Source organism: Oncorhynchus gorbuscha, linkage group LG15, assembly GCF_021184085.1.
Source record: "Oncorhynchus gorbuscha isolate QuinsamMale2020 ecotype Even-year linkage group LG15, OgorEven_v1.0, whole genome shotgun sequence".
NCBI lineage: Eukaryota > Metazoa > Chordata > Actinopteri > Salmoniformes > Salmonidae > Oncorhynchus > Oncorhynchus gorbuscha.
This window is the reverse complement of record NC_060187.1, coordinates 19,272,903-19,298,564: the sequence shown is the minus strand read 5'-3', so window position 1 is coordinate 19,298,564 and position 25,662 is coordinate 19,272,903. Positions and strand designations below refer to the sequence as shown.

The 25,662-nt window shown below is 46.1% G+C and overlaps 3 protein-coding genes across 5 annotated transcripts in view; 2 read left to right on the top strand and 1 right to left on the bottom strand.

Annotated features, from left to right (window-relative positions):
* LOC123996704 (PH domain leucine-rich repeat-containing protein phosphatase 1-like) overlaps positions 1-12,271 on the top strand; it is a 56,961-nt gene extending 44,690 nt beyond the window's left edge. Inside the window, exons 7-17 of the mRNA XM_046300319.1 lie at positions 1,148-1,350; positions 2,674-2,734; positions 3,329-3,424; positions 4,333-4,488; positions 6,832-7,032; positions 7,419-7,581; positions 8,708-8,838; positions 9,318-9,434; positions 9,625-9,819; positions 9,921-10,164; positions 10,247-12,271. Coding sequence (XP_046156275.1) covers positions 1,148-1,350; positions 2,674-2,734; positions 3,329-3,424; positions 4,333-4,488; positions 6,832-7,032; positions 7,419-7,581; positions 8,708-8,838; positions 9,318-9,434; positions 9,625-9,819; positions 9,921-10,164; positions 10,247-11,692 — 3,013 coding nt within the window. The 3' untranslated portion in view covers positions 11,693-12,271. The remainder of the gene's footprint in view (positions 1-1,147; positions 1,351-2,673; positions 2,735-3,328; positions 3,425-4,332; positions 4,489-6,831; positions 7,033-7,418; positions 7,582-8,707; positions 8,839-9,317; positions 9,435-9,624; positions 9,820-9,920; positions 10,165-10,246) is intronic.
* Positions 12,272-13,946: 1,675 nt separating this feature from the next.
* Positions 13,947-18,366, bottom strand: si:ch211-191a24.4 (uncharacterized protein LOC100150331 homolog). Of its 2 annotated transcripts, none has more exons than XM_046300316.1 (5): positions 17,936-18,366; positions 17,407-17,521; positions 17,168-17,289; positions 15,468-15,628; positions 13,947-15,078 (listed from the first exon to the last, which is right to left on the bottom strand). In XM_046300316.1, the coding sequence occupies exons 2-5, from the start codon at positions 17,517-17,519 to the stop codon at positions 14,569-14,571; spliced, it is 906 nt and encodes a 301-aa protein (XP_046156272.1). In that variant the 5' UTR covers positions 17,520-17,521; positions 17,936-18,366; the 3' UTR covers positions 13,947-14,568. The 2 variants fall into 2 exon arrangements, with proteins under 2 accessions (XP_046156272.1, XP_046156271.1); XM_046300315.1 differs by having other exon boundaries at positions 17,839-18,364.
* Positions 17,974-25,373, top strand: lg15h8orf82 (linkage group 15 C8orf82 homolog). 2 transcript variants are annotated; one of them, XM_046300317.1, is made up of 4 exons: positions 17,974-19,332; positions 19,420-19,468; positions 23,566-23,748; positions 23,900-25,373. In XM_046300317.1, the coding sequence occupies exons 1-4, from the start codon at positions 19,162-19,164 to the stop codon at positions 24,244-24,246; spliced, it is 750 nt and encodes a 249-aa protein (XP_046156273.1). In that variant the 5' UTR covers positions 17,974-19,161; the 3' UTR covers positions 24,247-25,373. The 2 variants fall into 2 exon arrangements, with proteins under 2 accessions (XP_046156273.1, XP_046156274.1); XM_046300318.1 differs by having other exon boundaries at positions 17,981-19,332; positions 23,566-23,727.
* The last annotated feature ends 289 nt before the right edge of the window (positions 25,374-25,662 follow it).

Genomic DNA, 25,662 nt, shown 5'->3' with positions numbered 1-25,662 from the left:
AATGACCTAGAGCCTTCTTGAATGGGCACTTCTAATGTAAATCTATGGCAGCACCCAAGGGGGCTTGAACTTTCCAGCTCTCCCTGTAGATTTTGCGGTGACATAGTGTCCCCATGAGTGACAGAACACTGAGCCAATCACAGTGCAACTGGAGAAGATGACCAACTTCTGTATTATCCTCTGGCTGCCCCTCCACCACACAAAGCACTAAGCTAGGCTGAAACACCTGCATTTTGGAGCCGCCTTTCTCAAGAAAAACAAAAAAAGAGACCATGTTTGTATGCTTCTTTATTAACTAAGTACATTTTTATTTACATTGTTTGCAAACTGATATGCGACATGTATTAAATGCCAAAATAAAATACAATACAGGCACACGAAATATATGCCTGTTTTTGTATGTTATTTTGTCATTAATACGTGTTGCATATCAGTTTGCAAACAAAAATATACTGAGTTAATAAAGCTCTGCCCCACCTGCCCTGAATGGCTGGTCGCCACTGGTACTAAGAATACTGTAGCTACAGTGAGTATACAAAAAATTAGGAACACCTGCTCTTTCTGTGACAGACTGACCAGGTGAAATCTATGATCCTTTATTGATTTTCACTTGTTAAATCCACTTCAATCAGTGTAGATGAAGGGGAGGAGACTGGTTGAAGAATAATTTTTAAGCCTTCAGACAGTTGAGACATGGATTGTGTATGTGTGCCATTCAGAGGGTGAATGGGAAAGATAAAATATTTAAGTGCCTTTGAACGGGGTATGGTATTGGCTGCCAGGCGCACCAGTTTGAGTGTGTCAAGAACTGCAACACTGCTGGGTTTTTCACATTCAACAGTTTCCCATGTGATTCAAGAATGGTCCACCACCCAAAGGACATCCAGCCAACGTGACACTACTGTCTGTGTAAAGCATTGGAGTCAACATGGGCCAGCATCCGTGTGGAACACTTTCGACACCTTATAGAGTCCATGCCCCGACGAATTGACGCTGTTCTCGGGGCAGAAGGGAGTGCAACTCAATATCAACTCAGATATACATGAAAAATTGGGGGGAAATGTCTGTTTTGAAAAAACAATCCCATTAAATGATCACTCTCCATTCTCTAACCCCCTTTCTCTCTCTTCCTCACTCTGTGTTGTAGGTTGAACAGGCTCCAGAGGGTGGTGGTTGGGGAGGCTGGCCTGCTGAGCCACGTGGCCCAGTTAGATGTGCGGGATGCTGGGTTGGAGGAGCTTGACGTCAGGACCCTATCCAGGCTGGAGCTCCTACGCTGTGACAGAAACACACTCACACTCCTTCGAGTCAGCGGCCTAGCACTCAAGGGCCTGCACACAGCACAAAACGGTACACATACACTCACAAACATGGACACTTGTTATAGTAATTGTCCACATTGCAGAGAATGTAGAGACGCATACGCACATACAGGTTACTGACAAAATAAAGTCAACACCAATATAGTGTCTTGATAGGGTGTTGGACCACCACGAGCCAGAACGGCTTCAATGGGCCTTGGCATATATTCTGCAAGTGTCTGGAACTCTATTGGAGGGATACGACACCATTCTTCCATGAGAAATTCCGTAATTTGGAGTTTTATATAGCCCTTACATCAGCTGATATCTCAAAGTGCTGTACAGAAACCCAGCTTAAAACCCCAAACAGCAAGCAATGCAGGTGTAGAAGCACGGTGGCTAGGAAGAACTCCCTAGAAAGGCCAAAACCTAGGAAGAAACCTAGAGAGGAACCAGGCTATGAGGGGTGGCCAGTCCTCTTCTGGCTGTGCCGGGTGGAGATTATAACAGAACATGGCCAAGATGTTCAAATGTTCATAAATGACCAGCATTGTCATGTAATAATAATCATAGTGGTTGTCGAGGGTGAAGCAAGTCAGCACCTCAGGAGTAAATGTGAGTTGGCTTTTCATAGCCCGATCATTAAGAGTATCTCTACCGCTCCTGCTGTCTCTAGAGAGTTGAAAACAACAGGTCTGGGACAGGTAGCACGTCCGGTGAACAGGACAGGGTTCCATAGCCGCAGGCAGAACAGTTGAAACTGGAGCAGCAGCACGGCCAGGTGGACTGGGGACAGCAAGGAGTCATCATGTCAGGTAGTCCTGAGGCATGGTCCCTAGGGCTCAGGTCCTCCAAGAGAGAGAAAGAAAGCGAATTAGAGAGAGCATACTTAAATTCACTCAGGACACCGGATAAGACAGGAGAAATACTCCGGATATAACAGACTGACCCTAGCCCCTAGACACAAACTACTGCAGCATAAATACTGGAGGCTGAGACAGGGGGGCTCAGGAGACACTGTGGCCCCATCCGATGATACCCCCGGACAGGGCCAAACAGACAGGATATAACCCCACCCACTGGTGACTGACACACACCCACACCCTTTAAACCTCCTATGCTCTTTTGAGGCCCCTCTTTTAAAATCACTGAGATCTCTTCTAGCCATGGTAACCAAAATAATGAGCTACTGGGCATTTTAATACATGACTCTAAGCATGATGGGATGTTAATTGCTTAATTAACTCAGGAACCACACCTGTGTGGAAGTACCTGCTTTCAATGTACTTTGTATCCCTCATTTACTCGTATTTCTGTTTATTTTGGCAGTTCCCTGTATATACTATACTGACGGTGTGATGTTTTTTTCTAGAGCTTAGAGCGCTGGATATATTTCCTGTTCCAGAGAGCCTCACTGTTGTGGACGTGTCCAGGTAAGAGCCACACAGTTCACAATCGACGGATGGATTCTTGAATGGGTAGAGAATGGGTAGAGAATATACAAGTGATTTTGATTGTTTTAACTGTGTTGTAGGAACCCGTCAGGCAGACAGTTCCTACAACACAACATAGCCAGTCAGGCAGACGGCCCAGACAGGTCCTACAACACAACATAGCCAGTCAGGCAGACAGCCCAGATGGGTCCTACAACACAACATAGCAAGTCAGGCAGATGGTCCAGATGGGTCCAACAACACAACATAGCCAATCTGGACTGTCTGCCTGACTGGCTATGTTGTGTTGTAGGAACTGTCTGCCTGACTGGCTATGTTGTGTTGTAGGACCCATCTGGGCTGTCTGCCTGACTTGCTATGTTGTGTTGTAGGAACTGTCTGCCTGACTGGCTATGTTGTGTTGTAGGACCCATCTGGACTGTCTGCCTGACTGGCTATGTTGTGTTGTAGGAACTGTCTGCCTGACTGGCTATGTTGTGTCATCGGAACCATCTGGACTGTCTGCCTGACAGGCTATGTTGTGTTGTAGCACCCATCTGGGCTGTCTGCCTGACAGGCTATGTTGTGTTGTAGGAACCATCTGGACTGTGTGCCTGACTGGGTGTGTGAGAGCAGCCGACTTGAGGTCCTAGACATCAGCCACAACAACATCAAAGAGCTACCCATACGGTTAGTATTACAGAGATGTACTGTACAGTCACACACACACACAGATGTACTGTACACTCTCTCTGTCTCTCGGTCTCTCTCTCTCGGTCTCTCTCTCTCGGCCTCTCTCTCGGCCTCTCTCTCTCGGTCTCTCTCTCTCTCTCTCGGTCTCTCTCTCTCTCGGTCTCTCTCTCTCTCGCTTTCTCTCTCTCTCGCTTTCTCTCTCTCGCTCTCTCGCTTTCTCTCTCTCGGTCTCTCTCTCTCGCTTTCTCTCTCTCGCTTTCTCTCTCTCGGTCTCAGTCTCTCTCTTGGTCTCGCTTTCTCTCGGTCTCTCTCTCTCTCGGTCTCTCTCTCTCGGTCTCTCTCTCTCGGTCTCTCTCTCGTGCTCTCTCTCTCGGTCTCTCTCTCGGTCTCTCTCTCTCTCTCGCTTTCTCTCTCTCTCTCGCTTTCTCTCTCTCTCGCTTTCTCTCTCTCGGTTTCTCGGCCTCGGTCTCTCTCTTGGTCTCTCTCTCTCGGTCTCTCTCTCGCTTTCTCTCTCTCGGTTTCTCTCTCTGTCTCTCTCTCGGTCTCTCTCGGTTTCTCTCTCTCTCTCGGTGTCTCTCTCGGTCTCTCTCTCTCTCGGTCTCTCTCTCTCGGTCTCTCTCTCTCGGTATCTCTCTCTCTCTCGGTATCTCTCTCTCTCTCTCGGTATCTCTCTCTCTCTCTCGGTATCTCTCTCTCTCTCTGTATCTCTCTCTCTGTCTCTCTCTCTCGGTCTCTCTCTCGGTCTGTCTCTCTCTCTCTTGGCCTCTCCTCTCCTCTCCTCTCCTCTCCTCTCCTCTCCTCTCCTCTCCTCTCCTCTCCTCTCCTCTCCTCTCCTCTCCTCTCCTCTCCTCTCCTCTCCTCTCCTCTCCTCCTCTCTCTGACTGTATTGTGTGTGTCTCCTGTAGGTTATTCTGCAGTGCTAGTCTTCGTAAAGTGCTGGTGGGATGTAACAGTCTGCGTAGACTACCTGAGCGGCTGGAGAAATCTCAGCTAGAGGTTCTAGATGTACAACACAACCTACTAACTGAGCTACCGCACAACCTCTTCATTAAGGCCCAGAGGTAGGCTCCACACACACACACTGGGACAGACACACACACACACACACACACACACACACACACACACACACACACACACACACACACACACACACACACACACACACACACACACACACACACACACACACACACACACACACATACACAGATACTGGGACACACACACACACACACAGATACTGGGACACACACACACACACAGATACTGGGACACACACACACACAGATACTGGGACACACACACACACACAGATACTGGGACACACACACACACAGATAATGGGACACACACACACACAGATAATGGGACACACACACTCAGATACTGGTGGACACACATACACAGAGATACTGGGACACACACACAGAGATACTGGGACACACACACACACACAGAGATACTGGGACACACACACACACACACAGAGATACTGGGACACACACACACACACACAGAGATACTGGGACACACACACAGAGATACTGGGACACACACACAGAGATACTGGGACACACAGAGATACTGGGACACACACACAGAGATACTGGGACACACACACACAGATACTGGGACACACACACACACAGAGATACTGGGACACACACACACACACACACACACACACACACACACACACACACACACACACACACACACACACACACACACACACACACACACACACACACACACACACACACACACACACACACACACACACACACACACACACACACACACACACACACACACACACATACATACATACATACATACATACATACATACATACATACATACATACTGGGACAGACATACACACATACATGCATACATACATACATACTGGGACAAACATACACACATACATGCATACATACATACATACTGGGACAAACATACACACATACTGGGACAAACATACACACATTCTCGGACAGACACACATTCACACACAGATAATGGGACACACACACACTCAGAGATACTGGGACACACGCATAGATACTGGGACAGATAGACAGGGTCTAGGGTTTCTGGAATGATGGTGTTGTAAGCAATGACCAGCCTTTCAAAGCAATTCTGCATGGTGAAAGTGTGCTGCATGGTGGTAGTCATTTACGCAGGTTACCTTGGCGTTCTTGGGCACAGGTACTAAGGTGGTCTGCTTGAAACATGTAGGTATTACAGACTCGGTCAGGGAGAGGTTAAAAATATCAGTGAAGACACTTGCTCGATGGTCAGAGCATACTCTGAGTTCGCGTCCTGGTAGTCCATCTGGCCCTGCAGCCTTGGGAATCGGCTACGGAGAGCATGATCATACAGTCGTCCGGAACATCTGGTGCTCTCATGTATGGTTCAGTGTTGCCTGCCTCAAAGCAAGCATAGAGGGCATTTAGCTCATCACTGGGCAGCTCACAGCTTGGTTTCCCTTTGTAATCCATAATAGTTTGCAAGCCGTGCCACATCCGACCAGCACCAGAGCCGGTGTAGTTGGATTCAGTCTTCGTGCTGTATTGACATTTTGCCTGTTTTGCTGATTCATCAGAGGGCGTAGTGGGATTTCTTATGAATATGTCCTGCTCCTTGAAAGTGGTAGCTCTAGCTCAGTGCGGATGTTGCCTGTAATCCATGGATTCCAATGACATCGTTGATGCACTTATTGATGAAACCAGTGACTGATGTGGTATACTCCTCACTGCCATCGTATGAATCCCAGAACATATTCCAGTATGTGCTAGCACAACAGTCCTGTAGTTTAGCATCCGTATCCTGTAGTTTAACTTCCTGCTTGAGTTTTTGCTTGTTAACATGATTTAGGAGGAAAGAATTATGGTCAGATTTTCCAAATGGAGGGTGAGGGTGTTCTTTGTTACGTGTTTCTGTGTGAGGAGTAAAGTTGGTCTAGAGTTGTATACATTTTTATAAAAATGTCTCTGGTTGCACATGTGACTTGCTGGTAGTCAACTGTATATTATCCATGTCGTCGTTCAGCCACGTCTGGGTGAACCATAACATTAAACATAACGAACAGAGCTCATCCAGTTTATACTCCAGTGATTGCACATTCACCAGTAGGACACACACACACAGATACTGGGACACACACACACACACACACACACACACACACACACACACACACACACACACACACACACACACACACACACACACACACACACACACACACACACACACACACACACACACACACACACACACACACACACACACACACACACACACACACACACACATATACTGGGACACACACACACCTTCCCTGTCTACTTCTTTAGCTACTTACTAATGTTGTTTGTTGGTTTTCCTCACAGCTTGCGCTACCTGAACGCATCAGCCAATAAGCTGGAGTGCCTCCCTCCAGCCAGCCTATCAGAGGAGGGCTTCAGCAGCCTGCAGGAGCTGTATCTGACCAATAACAGTCTGACGGACAAGAGTGTCCCTCTGCTGACTGGTCACGCCCACCTCAGGGTGCTGCACCTGGCCTACAACCAGCTACAGACCTTCCCAGCCAGGTCTCTCTCTCTCACACACACACACACACACACACACACACACACACACACACACACACACACACACACACACACACACACACACACACACACACACACACACACACACACACACACTGGGACAGACGCGTGAGCATGTCGCGCACACACACACACTCTCTCTTTTACTGTCTTCTTACTTGTCGTGTACACACGTTTGAAACCCTTATTTTTCTCACCCCCTCTCTGTCTCTCTCTCTTTTTGGGAGTGGGGCTGGTTTTAACTTCACTGCTATGGAGTAACATTTTACTTAATTTCACTTTAGTTTGCTATTTATGTACAGTAGTTAAATGGTGCCAATAAAGGTTTTCTAAACATCTAAATCCCTCTCTCACTGCCACTGCAGTAAGATGGCTCGGTTGGAGCAGCTGGAGGAACTGGACCTCAGTGGGAACAGGCTGAGAGCGGTGCCCACCACAATCCTGAGCTGCAGGCACATGCACACACTCTCTGCCCACTCCAACAACATCACTGTCTTCCCTGAGGTCCTCCAGCTTCAAGACATGAAGGTAGGACAGACACAACACACACTCTCTGCCCACTCCAACAACATCACTGTCTTCCCTGAGGTCCTCCAGCTTCATGAAATGAAAGTAGGACAGACACAACACACTCTCTGCCCACTCCAACAACATCACTGTCTTCCCTGAGGTCCTCCAGCTTCAAGACATGAAGGTAGGACAGACACAACACACACTCTCTGCCCACTCCAACAACATCACTGTCTTCCCTGAGGTCCTCCAAGACATGAAGGTCAAGACATCATGAAGGTCCTCCAGGACAGACACCACACACTCTCTGCCCACTCCAACAACATCACTGTCTTCCCTGAGGTCCTCCAGCATCAAGACATGAAGGTAGGACAGACACCACACACTCTCTGCCCACTCCAACAACATCACTGTCTTCCCTGAGGTCCTCCAGCATCAAGACATGAAGGTAGGACAGACACCACACACTCTCTGCCCACTCCAACAACATCACTGTCTTCCCTGAGGTCCTCCAGCTTCAAGACACGAGGGTAGGACAGACACAACACACACTCTCACCCACTCCAACAACATCACTGTCTTCCCTGAGGTCCTCCAGCTTCAAGACACGAGGGTAGGACAGACACAACACACACTCTCTCCTGATACTCTGACTTCATGGTTGAGGTTGACATGGTCCTGTTTAGCAGTGTCCAGGGTCTGTCACATTAACCAGGGAAAAGTATGGAGGCCAGGGTATATCAGGCCCTTCTCTGGATTTGTCCCAAATTACGCCCTATTCCCAATATAGTGCCTTTTGACATGTGTCTATGTTCCCTCAAACTCAACTCTAGACCTTGAAACCAGTTACTCTCCTTTTTGCATTGTTCCCCTCCAACCATGGACTGATTTAGACCTTGGACACCAGGTGGGTGCAATTAATTATCAGTTGGAACAGACAACCAGCAGGTTCCGGAATTTGAATAACCATGGTCTATAGGGTTCTGCCATTGGGGACACAACCTCTGTAATCTCCTAAATATATCCCCTAATCCCCTAATGAGATTGCTGTGAAAACACACACACTATTAATAACCCTGACATATGATCTTGGCCAGCGTGTCTTTGACCTCTCGGTCTCACTCTCTCTCTCTCCCTTCTGCAGTGTGTGGATCTGAGCTGTAATGAGTTGTGTGAGGTAGTCCTCCCAGAGTCTCTGCCTGCTAAACTACAGGAGCTAGACCTGACAGGCAACCCTCGCCTCAACCTGGACCACCGGAGCCTCGAACTGCTCAAGTAACAACACACAGAGTCAAATGCACACACACCATAATGCATGTGCACACCAACCTGGTATCAGAGCATTTTGGATTATTCTGGATGTAAGTCAGGGACACTCCATTTAGTATGATATGTTACATTGTGTATGGTATGTATTCATTTGTGGATGTCCACCACCCATTTCGAATGATATGTTACAAATTACGATTCTTATTGTATATTTCAAATTTTCAAAACGTACAATATATTACTAATTTGCAAAACGTATGATATTGCTTTACTTGGCTTATCGCGCTCTAGCGACTCCTTGTGGCGGGCTAGGCGCCTGCAGGCTGACTTCGGTCGTCAGTTGAAATGTTTCCTCTGACACATTGGTGCGGCTGGTTTCCAGGTTAAGCGGTCGGGTGTTAAGAAGGGTTGCTAGACATTTGTGTTATTTGCCCGATGTATTTTTAAACTCCCTGATGTATTTCTTCTCTCTCTCCCTCCTGCAGTAACATTAAGTGTTTCCGTGTGGACCCATCGCCCTCCTCTTTGTGTGGCAGTGAGGGGCCCGGGGAGCCTGCAGTCTGGAGCCACGGATACACAGAGGCCTCTGGGGTCAACAACAAGTCAGTACATACTCTGTCTCTGTATCTCTCCCTTTCTCTCTTTCTCGCTCAGAAATGAACAGTAAACATGACACTTTCTATCTCTCTCTCTCTCCATCCATCAGTCCTCTGTTGGTCTAACTCTGGATAGCCTCTCTTTTCAGAATAGCAGCAGTGTGTGTGTTATTCCTAACATGTTTGTGTTTCTCAGGCTGTGTGTAGCAGCCCTGGCGTTGGACAGTTTCCGTGGAAGCAGGGAGGCTCTGTACGGGGTGTTTGACGGAGACCGGAACGTTGAGGTGCCCTACCTGCTGCAATGCACCATGGGAGACGTGCTGGCCGAGGAACTGCACAAGAGCAAGAACCAAGAGGACTATATGACCAACACCTTCCTCACCATGCAGAGGTACACACATGGTCTCTCTCCCAGATGCACACACAGTTTCTTTCTCAAACATATGCGCACACACAAGAACTCCTGTTCATCTCATGTTGTTGTTATAACAGGAAGTTGGGCACGGCAGGACAGAGGCTGGGAGGGTCCGCGGCCCTCTGCCACATCCGTCATGGCCTCGTTGCCCCAAGCGACCGTGGCGGCGGGGGCTGTTTCACGGTGACAGCGGCTAACGTGGGAAGGTGTCAAGCAGTTCTGTGTCGTGATGGCAAGGCCCTCCCTCTCTCCACCACACACACCGTCAGACAGCAGTCAGAGTACCAAAGAGCACGCCAACACCATGCTATCATCACAGAGGTACACACACACTGTACTGTTTGTATGTCTTTGTCTGTCTGTGAGTCTGTTGAGAGGTCCTAACCCCCCCCCCTCCCCTCAGGACAACAAAGTGAACGGAGTGACGGACTCCACCAGGATCATGGGCTACTCCTTCCTGTGTCCCGCCGTGACCCCACAACCCCACGTCTCCACGGTAACCCTCACCCCGCAGGATGAGTTCTTCATCCTGGCCAGCCGGGGCTTGTGGGATACCATGTCCACCTGCGAGGCAGTGGAGGCAGTGCGTAATGTCCCAGACTCCCTAGCAGCAGCCAAGAAGCTGTGTACGCTGGCGCAGGGCTACGGCTGTCCTGACAGTCTGTGTGCTGTGGTGGTGCAGCTGAGTATCACTGAAGAATGCTGCTGCTGTGAGCCCCCACCACCCCCACCCAGCCCCGGCCTGGAAACCCAACACACCCACACTGCTGGTAACACACACCACCACCCCGGCTACGGCTCAGCAGATGGAACTCTACCATTACCGCCTCCGGCGATGGGGACGGGAAGTGAGGTCAGCAGTGAGGTCAGCACGTCGGAGATGAGCAGTGAGGTGGGGTCGACGGCGTCGTCGGACGAGCCAGCCAATCAGATGGAGAAGGGCGTGGTCCTAGGGGGTCGCGGGGGGGTGCTGGGGCGGGGAGTGGGGGTGTATGGAGGTGGAAGAGCATCGTTTCAGAGGCAGTACTCGGGGGCTCTGTCTGACAATGGGCTGGACAGTGAGGATGAGGAGCCTATAGCTGGAGTGTTCTCTAATGGGAGCAGAGTGGAGGTAGAGGCTGACATACACTGTCTGAGAGCACGGGCCAGCTCTATACCAATACCCCACACACACCCTGACCCACACCCCGACCCGCACATACACCCCAGCCCTGACCCGCACACACACCCCAACCCTGACCCCCACACACACCCTAACACCTCTGTCACACAGCAGCCTGAGCCTTTACCTCCACCCTCCTGCCAGTCAGCCCCCACCCCACCCTCGTCACCCCCTCATCCGTTTCCTTACTATCAGCCCAGCCCTGACCCTGAGACTAGCCCTGACCCTGTAGTAGAAGAGGAGCTGAGGGCTGTAGAGACAGACACTGTAACACCCAAACACACTGTTCAGGAACAGGAGGTGGGGCCTGGAGAGACTGGAGCAGGGTTGTGTGTGATTGGTGGAGAGGCGCAGTTAGGTGCGGGCTCAGGCTCTAGCTCGGCCAGTAGGACTCTGGGTGGGACTCTGGGGCGTAAGGGGCGGGGTAATGGCTCGGTGGCGTGTCAGGGGCAGAGCCAGGATGTGATAGAGGAGGTGGGCGACGCTCCCGTCAGGAAGCAAGGAGGTTACTTCAACGCTCCGGCCCAGCCGGACCCTGACGACAAGCTCGTCATTCCTCCCGAGCTGGAGGAGGAGATCCGGGAGATCATGAAACAACAACAGGAGCAGAGTCAGACACACCCCCAGGGCCACCAGACACACCCCCAGTCACCGCCTGCAGCAGAATACTACGTCACGCCCTTCTAGCTCACCAGACCGTTCTGTTACAACCCCTTCACAGCACATTAGACCGCACCTGTGAAGAATCCCTGCTACGCCGATTTCTAGAATGTCTGGAGATGAGTTCCTGTATGGGTGTGTCCCAAATGACACGCTGTTCAATATCCTAATGAATGGGATCAGAGGTTGAGGAGTTACGGGGGAAACATGCACAGTCCCTCCCGAAACACACCGACCCTCCTGAAGATGCCTCATACCTGCTAATGGCCAGCAATACTTGTTTTATTATGTTATCATTTTATATTCCTAACTATATGACCCCAGGAAATACAAGGCATTTTTATAAACACAGGCTTTATTTACTTGCTTCACAATGTTCAAGTTAATTAATTAATTTTTTATCATATTTTGTGATGAATGAAGGAATTGATTAAGCACTTTTTTTATGCAGAGACTTTTATTTGAACTAATTATAAAGCTGGATGATACATTCTGCTAGACTGACTGAACTATTATAAAGCTGAATGATATATTCTGCTAGACTGACTGAACTATTATAAAGCTGAATGATACATTCTGTTAGACTGACTGAACTATTATAAAGCTGAATGACTGACTGAACTATTATAAAGCTGAATGATACATTCTGCTAGACTGACTGAACTATTATAAAGCTGAATGACTCACTGAACTATTATAAAGCTGAATGATACATTCTGCTAGAGACTGAACTATTATAAAGCTGAATGATATATTCTGCTAGACTGAACTATTATAAAGCTGATACATTCTGATACATTCTGAATGCTAGACTGACTGAACTATTATAAAGCTGAATGATATATTCTGCTAGACTGACTGAACTATTATAAAGCTGAATGATACATTCTGCTAGACTGACTGAACTATTATTGCTAGAGAGCTGTTTTCTTTCTGCCAGCCAGCAAGGCAGCCTGACTGTGGCTCCCTCCCTAATGGCACCCTGTTCCCTATTGCAGAGCCCTGGTCAAAAGTAGTTCACTATATAGGGAATTGGTTGCTATTTGGGACACAGACTGTGTATGGTTGCCTGTAGGCCTCTAAAGTAGACTGATACTGAGAGATAAACTAAATCCTAGGAGTTGCATACTCAAGTGTGACCTAATAATTGACGTGTACTAATCTTCTCTAAGAGAAAATACTTTTTATTTCAGAAGATTGTTGACACAGACAGATGTCTGAGGAAAGGAGGGATGGAGAGATGGATGGGGAGGCATAGGTAGAAGTATAAGGACTGGGGAGAACACTGGAAAGGGGGGGGGATACTGTTATTACGCAGCTCAATGAATGTGTGGGGCCTATGTGATCTAATGAACTCCAACAAAGGCATTGTTCTATCTAAGCTAATCACACAGGAAAGCTACTTTTTCTATAATAAATCTACATTTTCAAATAATCCTACGGTTGTTAGCTTGTTTTGTGAGAGGTGGGAAGGGGATAGCCTCGTACGAACCATAGGAAGGGGCTGCAGTGATGGTGTTTGTGAAAAGAAGACTGCAGTGCAATCACTGTAAAGTGACATTGGGTGTCTTGAAAAAGAGCTTAAAACTAAAATGTATGATTTATTATTACTACCACACTGCTTAGAATGTCTGTGATGTAACCACGGTGATGTAACTAACTCCACTCAATATCATATTCCATTGAGGTCAAGGCTGCAGGTGCAATTGTGATACCATTGTTCCAGTCACCATTACCTGACATTGCAGAATGTTGTGTATGATATCCTAAAGACAGATTGTTACTTCACAGCAGAATTGCAGCGTTCAAAACAACTGGGACTCTGTATTCTCAGACTTCGGGGGGGGGGGGGGGGGGGGGTGGAGCCTTTACCTACATCTTGAGCTCGTATTTTCTGTTTTGAACGCACAAAAAATTCTGAGTGATTCATTGTGACATCAGTGTAGAGAAGATCCATTGTATTGTCATAGCTATGCTGCCTGGGGACACTGCCGGAGAGATGGTGGCCGTGTTCGAGAGCATCAAAACCGTAATGTATCATGGGTAAATTGGCTGATCTACAAATAATGGTTATTTATTATGCCAGGTGATTTGTTGTTCAGTCAGTGTCAACCTTCAAAGTGAGAGACAGGACTGGGGGGGGGGGGGGTGGAGTGGTTATATGGAGCAGGATAACTGATGTACTGTATCACACCTGAAATGTTAGCCAGTCTGACATGGTGGCATCATGGCATGTATTGTAAAGGTTTGAGTTTTACTAGAAAATACAAAATAATCCAGCTTGAGTGGCAGATAAATGTAAAGGTTTATTTACATGCAACCTCTATATACACACATGCATACATACAAAAGTTTTATTGATGAATAACAAGATCTGTCTGTGAGATCAGTGGGTCATTCATGTTGCAGTTAAAAAGGAATTAATATCAAATCCATGCTTTACAGAAGTTTAGGGAGCAAACTGGGTGAATCAACATTGTTTTCCATGTCATTTCAACAAAACATTCAAGGTGATGATATTGGAATCAACATCAAACTTACTGGATTTGCAAAAAGTTAGAGATGCCTTTTTTCCACCCTACTTTAAACCTAAATGGTTCACATTTTTGTTGATTTAACTGTTGACAACTCAAAAGTAAATCAAAACTAGATGTTGAACTGACATCTTTGCCCAGTGGGTAGTTGCAAGTCCCATTACTGTCAAATGGACAGACAGTTTTAATGAAAAGGGATCGAGTGAAAAAGCACTTTGGTCCCTTCCGGGTTTCATCTGTGGTGTCGTCCCAAATGGCAACCGATTTCCTACAATCTATTTATTGTGACCAGAGCCCTATGGGCCCTGATCAAAAGTAATGTACTCTATAGAGAATAGGGAGCTATTTGAGGCCCAACCTGCATCTCCGTCACAGAGCGGTATCAGACCGTAGTGGTGCCCTATGGGGGTGGGAACTGGCAGTAGGGGGTCGTCTATCTCTCTCCTCGTGTAGCCTGCGATCCTTCAGGTAGCCCCTGACCCAGCGCACCGTGTGGAACGTAAGCACTGTACCGGCAGTGTAGAGTATCGCAGTGATCAGCCCAAACAAAGCCACGGCCGCGTCTGCTCCTCCCACATCACAGTTCATCCAGGTTAAACCTGAACGTGCATAGAGCCTCTCCCTTCTCTTACACACATCTGTACTGTTTACCTGGATGACAAAGTGGAGGTACAACCCCACAGCCACCACGTAGAGTACTGCTCCCAAACCCTGGAACACCAATGCTCCCATCAGTAGCTTCTGGCCCAGCAGGTGAGCGGGCTTGTTCCCAGAGACTACGAACAAGAGGGAGACAACACCGAAGACTAGCGCAAATGCCACGCCCCCGTAGATTCCCGGAGCTCTCATCTGGCTGTACTGCATGTCCAGGTCTCTCACCTGCAATCAAGTACGGTGTTAGAGTGGGGTCTTCATAACAGGGAATGTAGACAACTGTCTAGTGTAGATGCTATGATACAATGTACCGTGTTAGAGTGGGGTCTTCATAACAGGGAATGTAGACAACTGTCTAGTGTAGATGCTATGATACAATGTACCGTGTTAGAGTGGGGTCTTCATAACAGGGAATGTAGACAACTGTCTAGTGTAGATGCTATGATACAATGTACCGTGTTATGACAAAGGATCTTTGAAATCCATGATTACATCCCAAATGATACCCTATTCCCTATATAGTGCACTACTTTTGACCAGAACCTTCAAAAAGTAGTGGACCATATAAGGAATAGGGTAGTATTTGGGACACAACACTTGTTTCTGTCTTGTACCTGTTGCAGCTCTTGGCCCTCGAAGGGGATGTTAGTGTTAAGGTTGAAGCTGCCTCCCGCCAGGCCACCCATAGCAGACATGCCTGACACCACCATCTGAGCTGCCACCACACAGATCAGGACCAGGGCATTGGTCAGGACTGAACAGATCAACACCATACCTACAGATTAGAGTTTTATTTAGTCACATGTACAGCACCAGTCAAAAGTTGACACCAACTCATTCAAGGGTTTTTCTTTTCTAGATTGTAGAATAATAGTGAAGACAAACTTAAGTAACACATATGGAATCATGTAGTAACCAAAAAGTGTTAAAACACAATATGTTTTAGATTTGAGATTCTTCAAAGTAGCCACCCTTTGCCTTGATAGCTTTGCACACGCTTGGCATTCTCTCAACCAGCTTCACCTGGAATACTTTTCCAACAGTCTTGAAGGAGTTCTTACATATGCTGAACACTTGTTTCCTTCACTCTGCGGTCCAACTCATCCCAAACCATCTCAATTGGGTTGAGTTCAGATGATTGTGGAGGCCAGGTCATCTGATGCAGCATTTTATCACCCTCCTTGGTCAAATAGCCCTTACACAGCCTGGAGGTGTGTTTTGGGTCATTGTCCTGTTGAAAAACAATTGATAGTCCCACTAAGCGCAAACCAGATGGGATGGTGTATCGCTGCAGAATGCTGTGGTAGCCATGCTGGTTAAGTGTTCCCTACATTTTAAATAAATAACTGAGTGTCACCAGCAAAGAACCATCACACCACCTCCTCTATGCCTCACAGTGGGAACGACAGATGCAAAGATCATCCATTCACCTACTCTGCATCTCACAGACACCAAAAATCTCAAATTTGGACAGATTTCTACCGGTCTCATGTCCATTGCTCATGTTTCTTGGCCCAAGCAAGTCTCTTCTTATTGGTGTCCTTTAGTAGTGGTTTCTTTGCAGCAATTTGACCATGAAGGCCTGAGTCTCCTCTGAACAGTTGATGCTGAGATGACTGTTACTTGAACTCCGAAGCATTTATTTGGGCTGCAATTTCTGAGGCTGGTAACTAATGAACGTATCCTCTGCAGCAGAGAACTGGGTCTTCCTTCCCTGCGGTGGTCCTCATTAGAGCCATAGAGCTTGATGGTTTTTGCGACTGCACTTTTCCAGATTGACTGACATTCATGTCTTAAAGTAATGATGGACTGTCATTTCTCTTTGTTTATTTGAGCTGTTCTTGCCATAATATGGACTTGGTCTTTTACCAATTGGGCTATCTTCATTAAATGTTTGGGAGCATAATTAGTGTGACTTCCTTTATATTTATCCCATAATCAACTGATCACATTTCTCAGCTCAAATCAAAGCAACAGGTGGTGTGTGTGTGTTTTAAAACAGCAACGTGAGTAAAATGCAGTTTTACTACTAGCCTGGGTGAGAACCGGTCTGACCAGTATTAGGAGAGGGAGAAGTATGTCCAGGGGTAGTAGTATCGCTGGGCGGGTGTAGGCGTAGTTTAGGTGAAGAGAGGGAAACTAAATCCTGACACTATGACTGACTGTGTTTGTGTGTGATGCAGTGTTCAGCTAACCACACAGGCAATTACTTCCTCGTCACAGATATGACGACTGTCTATTGTGACTCACTTTCTCCACCCAATTGTTTCTCTCTCTACTCTCTGTCCCAATCTAAGACACTAACATTACATACCTCTCCTAGAACAGATATTGGTGCATTTGGACCCATTATAATCCTCTTCTGGGGCTTCTCGGTGCCGCACATGTTTAAGAGGGGGTGTGGAGTCCCTGTAATATGGAGGCTGAGAAGAGGACCTGAGGGGGAGAGAGAGGGTTGAAGTGCTTCTCTCCTACAACCAGCTTAGGGGTGGCAGACAGGCTACATCATGCAGTCTGTCACCATAGATGCCTAGTGACTGCGTGTGAACACACCTGTCGCTTGATGGTTGTCTAGAGTTGTGCTGCAGCTCCCGTCGTGGCCTGTGTTCCCGATGCTCGTGGAGACCACCGTTTCTCCCCCTTTGCCCTCTGTGGGGCTGGCTCATAACTGCACGGAAAAACACCCAATGTGTCACCAAATGTCATAAACGCGCCATACAACCCCGACCTTTGAACACAGTACCACAGTGGTAAATCACAGTGTGTAAAAAGAAAATGCGTGAAATAGAATGGCTGTAGCCTGTGATTCTGATTAGGCATGAAAGTAAAAACATTTCATAAGTCTCAACAACGTATGATTCTCGGAGACCACAGCCATTTACGCTCTGAACTGTGAACAGTTTCAACTGTAATTAACCAAACTACCATAAAGGGAGAAACTACCACAAGGCTATATGCTATATCAATCGAAAAACAAAAACTTACTGGCAGTTGAGGTGATTCCGCTTGGTGAACTATGAATCCGAAAATGTAAACATTTTTGTGGAGATCACAGTTCGCTCACCGAAGAAATATGTCCTACCTTGTGGTTCAGGTGACCGACTCCACCCACCAGAGAAGAAGTAAAGGCGGAAACCTCTCGCTCAAATAAGACAGGTGGAGGAGAAAGAAAATGTATGATGAGAGTTTTAATGTCTATGGAGGAGACAGTAAAGTAGAATGGCGTCTCGTCAGCAGTGTGTTTATGATGGTTGTTGACAATGACAGCCTTGGGGACTCTTGCCGCGTTGAAAACAACTGGGAACTCGGGGAAAAACGAGGTCAAATCATGATCTTCAGGTTGTAAAGTCGGAGCTCCAGCAAGTGGCCCGAGTTGGAATTCCGAGATTGATGACCGTTCAAATCTATTTTTCAGTCGTTTTTTTCCGAGTTTTCAGTTGTTTTTAACACGGAATTTGTCTCTGACCAAGCAATGACCAGTACGTCTGAATCGGCCGCTTTGTCTACTTCGTCCCATCTCCGCGAAAGAAGCTTCTGATTGGATGTCCAGAATGTTGCTTTGACTCTCCATTAATTCAACCCTTGGAATGTCTTTTATGAGAAGATGAGGTCGTTTGTATGCATAGGCCTACCGTGCGGTTGAATTTCAATGATTATTGTCAAGATTTGTTTAAGGGCACACTACGCCACTGTTATCACTGAATTGCCTGTATAGTGTTATATTAAAAGTATGACTCTTATCATTAGATTTATTGGTGATATGAAGTTGGCCTTTTTGGTATTCATGTAGCCATGCTGTGTAGACTAATCTTCATGGAATAGAGCCAGGGAGTTCACTTAGGCCTGTAGGACAATTATGCACTTGTGGGTCCTGTAATAAATACTTTTTCAATAGCATATATTTAAATTGTCTATTTTCTCGCAATAAAACCAGCAGTATGCATTTGTAAATTTACATATTTAAAGGCTCGGGAGAAAATGAAGAACATATACTTAGTTCCTGAAAGTACAGTAGGTATTTTTGTAAAAATGTATTAGGTGTATATCTAAATGTATCCACTTGGTGGCAGTAAGCTGGCTTTATGAAAGGGATTTGTCCGACCGCCATAGAAAGCTGCGCTTCCGGTAGTAAGCTACCAACCCTTCATAATATCTCGTTATCAGTTGGATACAGACAGGTCAACTAAAATATTTCCACTCACGTTTGAAGTCTGTACATCGGTTGTATGTGCCATATTTTTGACGCTGCACGGAGGACACTGATCATAGTTGAACAAAAGTCCAATCGTTCTCCCGGGTCGTTTCAGTATGTTGTGCGGGGCTGTGGTTGTCAACAGTGGGCAGAGGGTGTTGCGGTACCTCAGTGTAGTGCGTTTTGTAACCCAGTTTGGTACACGTACTAACGTCACCTACATACAAGGCCAGAGCCCCGAACCGCGCATTCGGGAATACTTCTACTACATTGACCACCAAGGGCAGGTGAATGTCTTACACAAAAAAATACAACTAAATAGTGAATTGTTTCGTTGCAGTGATCAGCTAACTAAACTTCTGTTTTTACCACAGCTGTTCCTTGATGACACTAAAGTGAAAAACTTTGTCACGTGTTTCAAAGGTATTTAAAGTACACACACACACACAGCAGTCTAGTGACCTCTTTCCAGATGTAAAAATGACGCTCTTACAGAAGTTACATTGACATGGATTTAGACAACCTGTCGGTTATCTTATCATCTCTGCCCGTGGTTATATATGAGATGCTGTGGTGACCTTCATTATTCAGTCTTCATATTCTGTAGTAAACATGATTATCCCTGCTACTACACAAGCTGAGCCTCAGTATAGTCGTATGTCATGTGCCAAGCATTACTGTAAGACTGTGTGTGTGGGGGTTGGTTGCCTGCTTCCCACAACAGCCCCTGTGTTTGGCGTTCAGCTCCCACCTAGAGAACATATGGAGGTGATTTAGTGTACACTTAGGGTTAAAGGACAGAACCTGTACTCTATGTTCTGCAATCTTAGTCAGCAAAACACGGAGCATGCTAATGGTAGTGCACTAATTCTGACGAGGACACAATATTTGTGCACGACTGTATGTATGGAATAGGGTGCCATTTGGGATGCATTTATAAATGTGGATAAACTGTTGCATCTGTTGTACAGCTTTCAGGCATACATGCTGCACATACTATAAAGACATGCTGCACATACTATAAAGACATGCTGCACATACTATATATACATGCTGCACATACTATATATACATGCTGCACATATTATATATACATGCTGCACATATTATATATACATGCTGCACATATTATATATACATGCTGCACATACTATATATACATGCTGCACATATTATATATACATGCTGCACATACTATAGACATACACTGTAAAGACATGCTGCACATATTATATATACATGCACATACTATATATACACTGTAAAGACATGCTGCACATATTATATATACATGCTGCACATACTGTAAAGACATGCTGCACATATTATATATACATGCTGCACATACTGTAAACACATGCTGCACATATTATATATACATGCTGCACATACTGTAAAGACATGCTGCACATACTATATATACATGCTGCACATACTATATATACATGCACATACTATAAAGACATACTATATATACATGCTGCACATACTATATATACATGCTGCACATACTGTAAAGACATGCTGCACATACTATATATACATGCTGCACATACTATATATACATGCCACACGTATTATATAGACATGCCCACGTATTATATAGACATGCCACACATTAAATATACAGTGGGGCAAAAAAATATTTAGCCAGCCACCAATTGTGCAAGTTCTCCCACTTAAAAATATGAAAATACTTATTATTTTCCACCATAATTAGCAAATAAATTCATTAAAAATCCTACAATGTGATTTTCTGGATTTTTTTCTCATTTTGTCTGTCATAGTTGAAGTGTACCTATGATGAAAATTACAGGTCTAATCTCTAGGAGACAGAATCGTCAGACAGAATCGTCTCCTTCCTGAGCAGTATGACGGCTGCGTGTTCCCATGGTGTTTATACTTGGAATTGTGATACAGTTAATTATAAGTGAAATATGTCTGAAAACAGTTGTTTGAAAAATGACTTGTGTCATGCACAAAGTAGATGTCCTAACCGACTTGCCAAAACTATGGTTTGTTAACAAGAAATTTGTGGAGTGGTTGAAAAACAAGTTTTAATGACTCCAAGCTAGGCCACTCCAGGACCTTGAGGCTTCTTACGGAGCCACTCCTTAGTTGCCCTGGCTGTGTGTTTCAAGGTCGTTGTCATGCTGGACGACCCAGCCACGACCCATCTTCAATGCTCTTACTGAGGGAAGGAGGTTGTTGGCCAAGATCTCACGATACATGGCCCCATTGATCCTCCCCTCAATATGGTGCAGTCATCCTGTCCCCTTTGCAGAAAAGCATCCCCAAAGAATGATGTTTCCACCTCCGTGCTTCACGGTTGGGATGGTGTCCTTAGGGTTATATTCATCCTTCTTCCTCCAAACACGGCGAGTGGAGTTTAGACCAAAAAGCTCTATTTTTGTCTCATCAGACCACATGACCTTCTCCCATTCCTCCTCTGGATCATCCAGATGGTCATTGGCAAACTTCAGACGGGCCTGGACATGCGCTGGCTTCAGCAGGGGGACCTTGCGTGCGCTGCAGGATTTTAATCCATGACGGCGTAGTGTGTTACTAATGGTTTTCTTTGAGACTGTGGTCCCAGCTCTCTCCAGGTCATTGACCAGGTCCTGCCGTGTAGTTCTGGGCTGATCCCTCACCTTCCTCATGATCATTGATGCCCCTCGAGGAGAGATCTTGCATGGAGCCCCAGAACAAGGGTGATTGACCGTCATCTTGAAGTTCTTCCATTTTCTAATAATTGGGCCAACAGTTGTTGCCTTCTCACCAAGCTGCTTGCCTATTGTCCTGTAGCCCATCCCAGCCTTGTGCAGGTCTACAATTTTATCCCTGATGTTCTTACACCCTCTCTGGTCTTGGCCATTGTGGAGAGGTTGGAGTCTGTTTGATTGAGTGTGTGGACAGATGTCTTTTATACAGGTAACGAGTTCAAACGGGTGCTGTTAATACAGGTAATGAGTGTAGAACAGGAGGGCTTCTTAAAGAAAAACTAACAGGTCTGTGAGAGCTGGAATTCTTACTGGTTGGTAGGTGATCAAATACTTATGTCATGCAATAAAATGCAAATGAATTACTTAAAAATCATGCAATGTGATTTTCTGGATTTTTTTTAGATTCCATCTCTCACAGTTGAAGTGTACCTATGATAAAAATGACAGACCTCTACGTGCTTTGTAAAAAGTATGTGGGCAACCCTTCAAATTAGTGAATTCGACTATTTCAGCCACACCCGTTGCTGAGAGGTGTATAAATTTGAGCACACGTCCATGCAATCTCCATAGACAACTATTCCCAGTAGAATGGACTTACTGAAGAGCTCAGTCACTTTCAACGTGGCACCGTCATAGGATGCCACCTTTCCAACAACTCAGTTCTTCAAATTTCTGCCCTGCTCGAGCTGCCCCGGTAAACTGTAAGTGCTGTTATTGTGAAGTGGAAATGTCTAGGAGCAACACCATCTCAGCTGTGAAATGGTAGGCCACACAAGCTCACAGAACGCACCCGCAGAGTGCTGAAGCGGGTAGAGCGTAAAAATCGTCTGTCCTCGGTTACAACACTCACTACCGAGTTCCAAACTGCCTCTGGTAGCAACGTCAGCAGAACTGTTAGTCGGGAGCTTCATGAAATGGGTTTCTATGGCCGAGCAGCCGCACACAAGCCTGAGATCACCATGGCCAATGCCAAGCGTCGGCTGGAGTGGTGTACAGCTTGCCGCCATTGGACTCTGGAGCAGCGGAAATGCGTTCTCTGGAGTGATGAATCACTCTTCAATATCTGGCAGTCCAAAGGACAAATCTGGATTTGGCGGATGCCCAAATGCATAGTGCCAACTGTAAAGTTTGGTGCAGGGGGAATAATGGTCTGGGGCTGTTTTTCATGGTTCGGGCTAGACCCCTTAGTAGAGAAAATCTTACGCTACAGCATACAATGACGTTCTAGGCGATTCTGTGCTTCCAACTTTGTGGCAACGGTTTGGGGAAGGCCCTTTCCTGTTTCAGCATGACAATGCCCCTGTACACAAAGCAAGGTCCATACATAAATGGTTTGTTGAGATCATTGTGGAAGAACTTGACTGGCCTGCACAGAGCCCTGACCTCAACCCCATCAAACACCTTTGGAATGAATTGGAACGCTGACTGCAAGCCAGGTCTAATTGCCCAACATCAGTGCCCGACCTCACTAATGCTCTTGTGGCTGAATGGAAGCAAGTCCCTGCAGCAATGTTCTAACATCTAGTAGAAAGCCTTCACAGAAGAGTGGATGCTGTTATTGCATGAAAGGGGGAACCAACTCCATATTAATGCCCATGATTTTGGAATGAGATGTTTGACGAGCAGGTGTCCACATACGTTTGGTCATGTAGTGTATTTTGAGAGCAGGAGCAGTGTTATCTAGGCTAAGTGTAGTTAGTGTAACTTGATTTATAGTAAGAATGAACTCTTATTGTGTTTTATGCAGTGGTTGTGTTTTTATTCCCCCCCCCTCTCTCTTTCTCTCTCTGTTTTCAGATAAGCACTTCCTGGTGTTCTTCTTCACTCGTCTCCGTAGGAACGAGAGTGGGCGGTACCAGGATGACTTCCCCTTCCTGTCCCTGTGTGGCCGCGAGAGAAACTTCCTGCGCTGTGACGACCGTCCGCTGGTGTTCACCCACTTGATGCCCGCCGCTGGGGGTATAGTCAATCAACCAATCAGTCAGTCAATCAATCAACCAATCAATCACATTTATTTATAAAGCCATTTTACATCATCAGTTGTCACAAAGTGCTTTTCCATTAACCCTGTATAAACCCCAAAGAGAAAGCGGAAGCTAGGACAAACTATCTGTCTGTTCTACCGGTACAGGGACAGAGACCGCTGGGGGTATGTTGACAGATGTGGGGACAGGAGGAGCCCCAGAGCTACTGTCGTTCTGTTGGGGTGGTGACAAGCTGGCCGTCAAGTTCCGTCCAAAGTCTCTCTACATGCATCCTGGGACTGGGCGTGTCTACCACCCCTGCTCTGAGCGCCTGGGGGGCGTCGGCTTGGTGCGCTCCGCCCTCGCCATAGAGCTCAGCCCCTTCTTTCTGTACCCACTTCAACAACACCAATCAGAACAGCCCACACACTTCTTGTGGGCGGGACAACAGCACACACTGACTAATGAACTGGCAGGATGTTTCCCCCCTGAAGAGGAGGGAGGGATGGGTTGATCAGAATAACACTACTGTATTCAGAGGGCAGAAGATGAATACCCGAAAGTTGCCAATTGAAAGGCAATATATAGAGTGGACATGATGGTTATGTTCCAAATGGCACCCTATTCCATATATAGTGTACTACTTTTGACCAGAGTAGATAGGGTGCTGTTCAAAAGTAGTGGACTTTGTAGGGTATATGGTGCCATTTGGGATGTAGACAACGAGTGGTTATGTATATTTGTTACATTAGTATCTGTGATATTCAGAACAGTGCACATCATGAATCAAAACAGTAATGATAATTTGGCCCAAACGGGTCAGGAGTATGCAAATTCTAACAGTCAGAAAATGCTAATAATCAGTTCCTCCTATTGGACAAATTCAAGTTGTACCCATTAATTTAAAACATTTTGCCTCTGCACTGTCTAGTGAATGTAATCTTGGCAGAAGTAACATCTTGCATAATTGTGTCAGATGCTTGATCGAGTTCTTGGAGCCGACTTATTCGAAAATGTACTAGCGAAGTCTCCACCCTTATAAAGGGAAACTCTCAGCCAGTGTTGGGCAAGTCTATGGGCCAAATGTCCCCTCACATTCAGAAACTCTAAAGATGTCAAATTGTGAGTTGTCCAAATGATCAGTGAAGAAAAATCAGAAACAAATAAAACAGTCTGTCGACAAATACTACAACTGTTTATGTTACGTGTATTTGTCCAGGAGAATGAAACCGGGGACTTTTGGGTTACAAGGACCTCCTGAGAGAAATACTATGCAGTCTTGTGAAATATGCCTTTGCAGTGGCCACAGAAATTCAACCAATGACACTCAGGTTGTCTCAAATGGCAACCTATTCCCTATAGAGTGCACTACTCTTGACCAGAGCCCTCTGGTCACAATACTATGTAGGGAGTATTGTGCCATTTGGGATGCAGCCTCAGCTGTTTATCTACTAATAGCTGATGTGCCAGTAGGTTCTGTAGATAGTGGACGAACAACTGATAAACTACTACTTTTGCTATAAGAGTACCCATGGGTCCTCTGCTTCGAGAATAAAAACCTCTAAAGGGAACCCTTGCATTTGTATTGACTGGATAAGGATGAAACATATTTTTATGATGATTAAAATGCATCGGCACACACTGAATGCCTTTATAACTGTTTTATTAAGGTGTAATGCTTTGCAAGGAAGACACTAACTCGGGTTGGGGGGGGGGGGGTCTATATACCACTGTGTAAATCACAGTACAATTACAGTAGTTTTAAAAAGCTGGGGGAAAAAAATGACTTTTACTTACATCCACTAGTTCCTAGGTTTTTTTCCCCATCTGTTTAGAGCCATGATTTCTCAATGTCCTTTCCTATGGTTCCTCAAATATGCAGTTTATGGACATTGGGGGATATCATAGCCTACTCATACTAAAGCTGTTG

Excerpts from the sequence above, each read along its gene's own strand:
- si:ch211-191a24.4 (XM_046300316.1), bottom strand. The coding sequence starts at position 17,519 with ATGAGCCAGCCCCACAGAGGGCAAAGGGGGAGAAACGGTGGTCTCCAC. Across the intron at positions 17,290-17,406 it reads AGACAACCATCAAGCGACAG|GTCCTCTTCTCAGCCTCCAT; the intron begins GTGTGTTCACAC and ends TCTCCCCCTCAG. Across the intron at positions 15,079-15,467 it reads AGGGCCAAGAGCTGCAACAG|GTGAGAGACCTGGACATGCA; the intron begins GTACAAGACAGA and ends ACTTGATTGCAG.
- lg15h8orf82 (XM_046300317.1), top strand. The coding sequence starts at position 19,162 with ATGTTGTGCGGGGCTGTGGTTGTCAACAGTGGGCAGAGGGTGTTGCGG. Across the intron at positions 19,469-23,565 it reads CTTTGTCACGTGTTTCAAAG|ATAAGCACTTCCTGGTGTTC; the intron begins GTATTTAAAGTA and ends CTCTGTTTTCAG. Across the intron at positions 23,749-23,899 it reads TATAGTCAATCAACCAATCA|GGACAGAGACCGCTGGGGGT; the intron begins GTCAGTCAATCA and ends CTACCGGTACAG.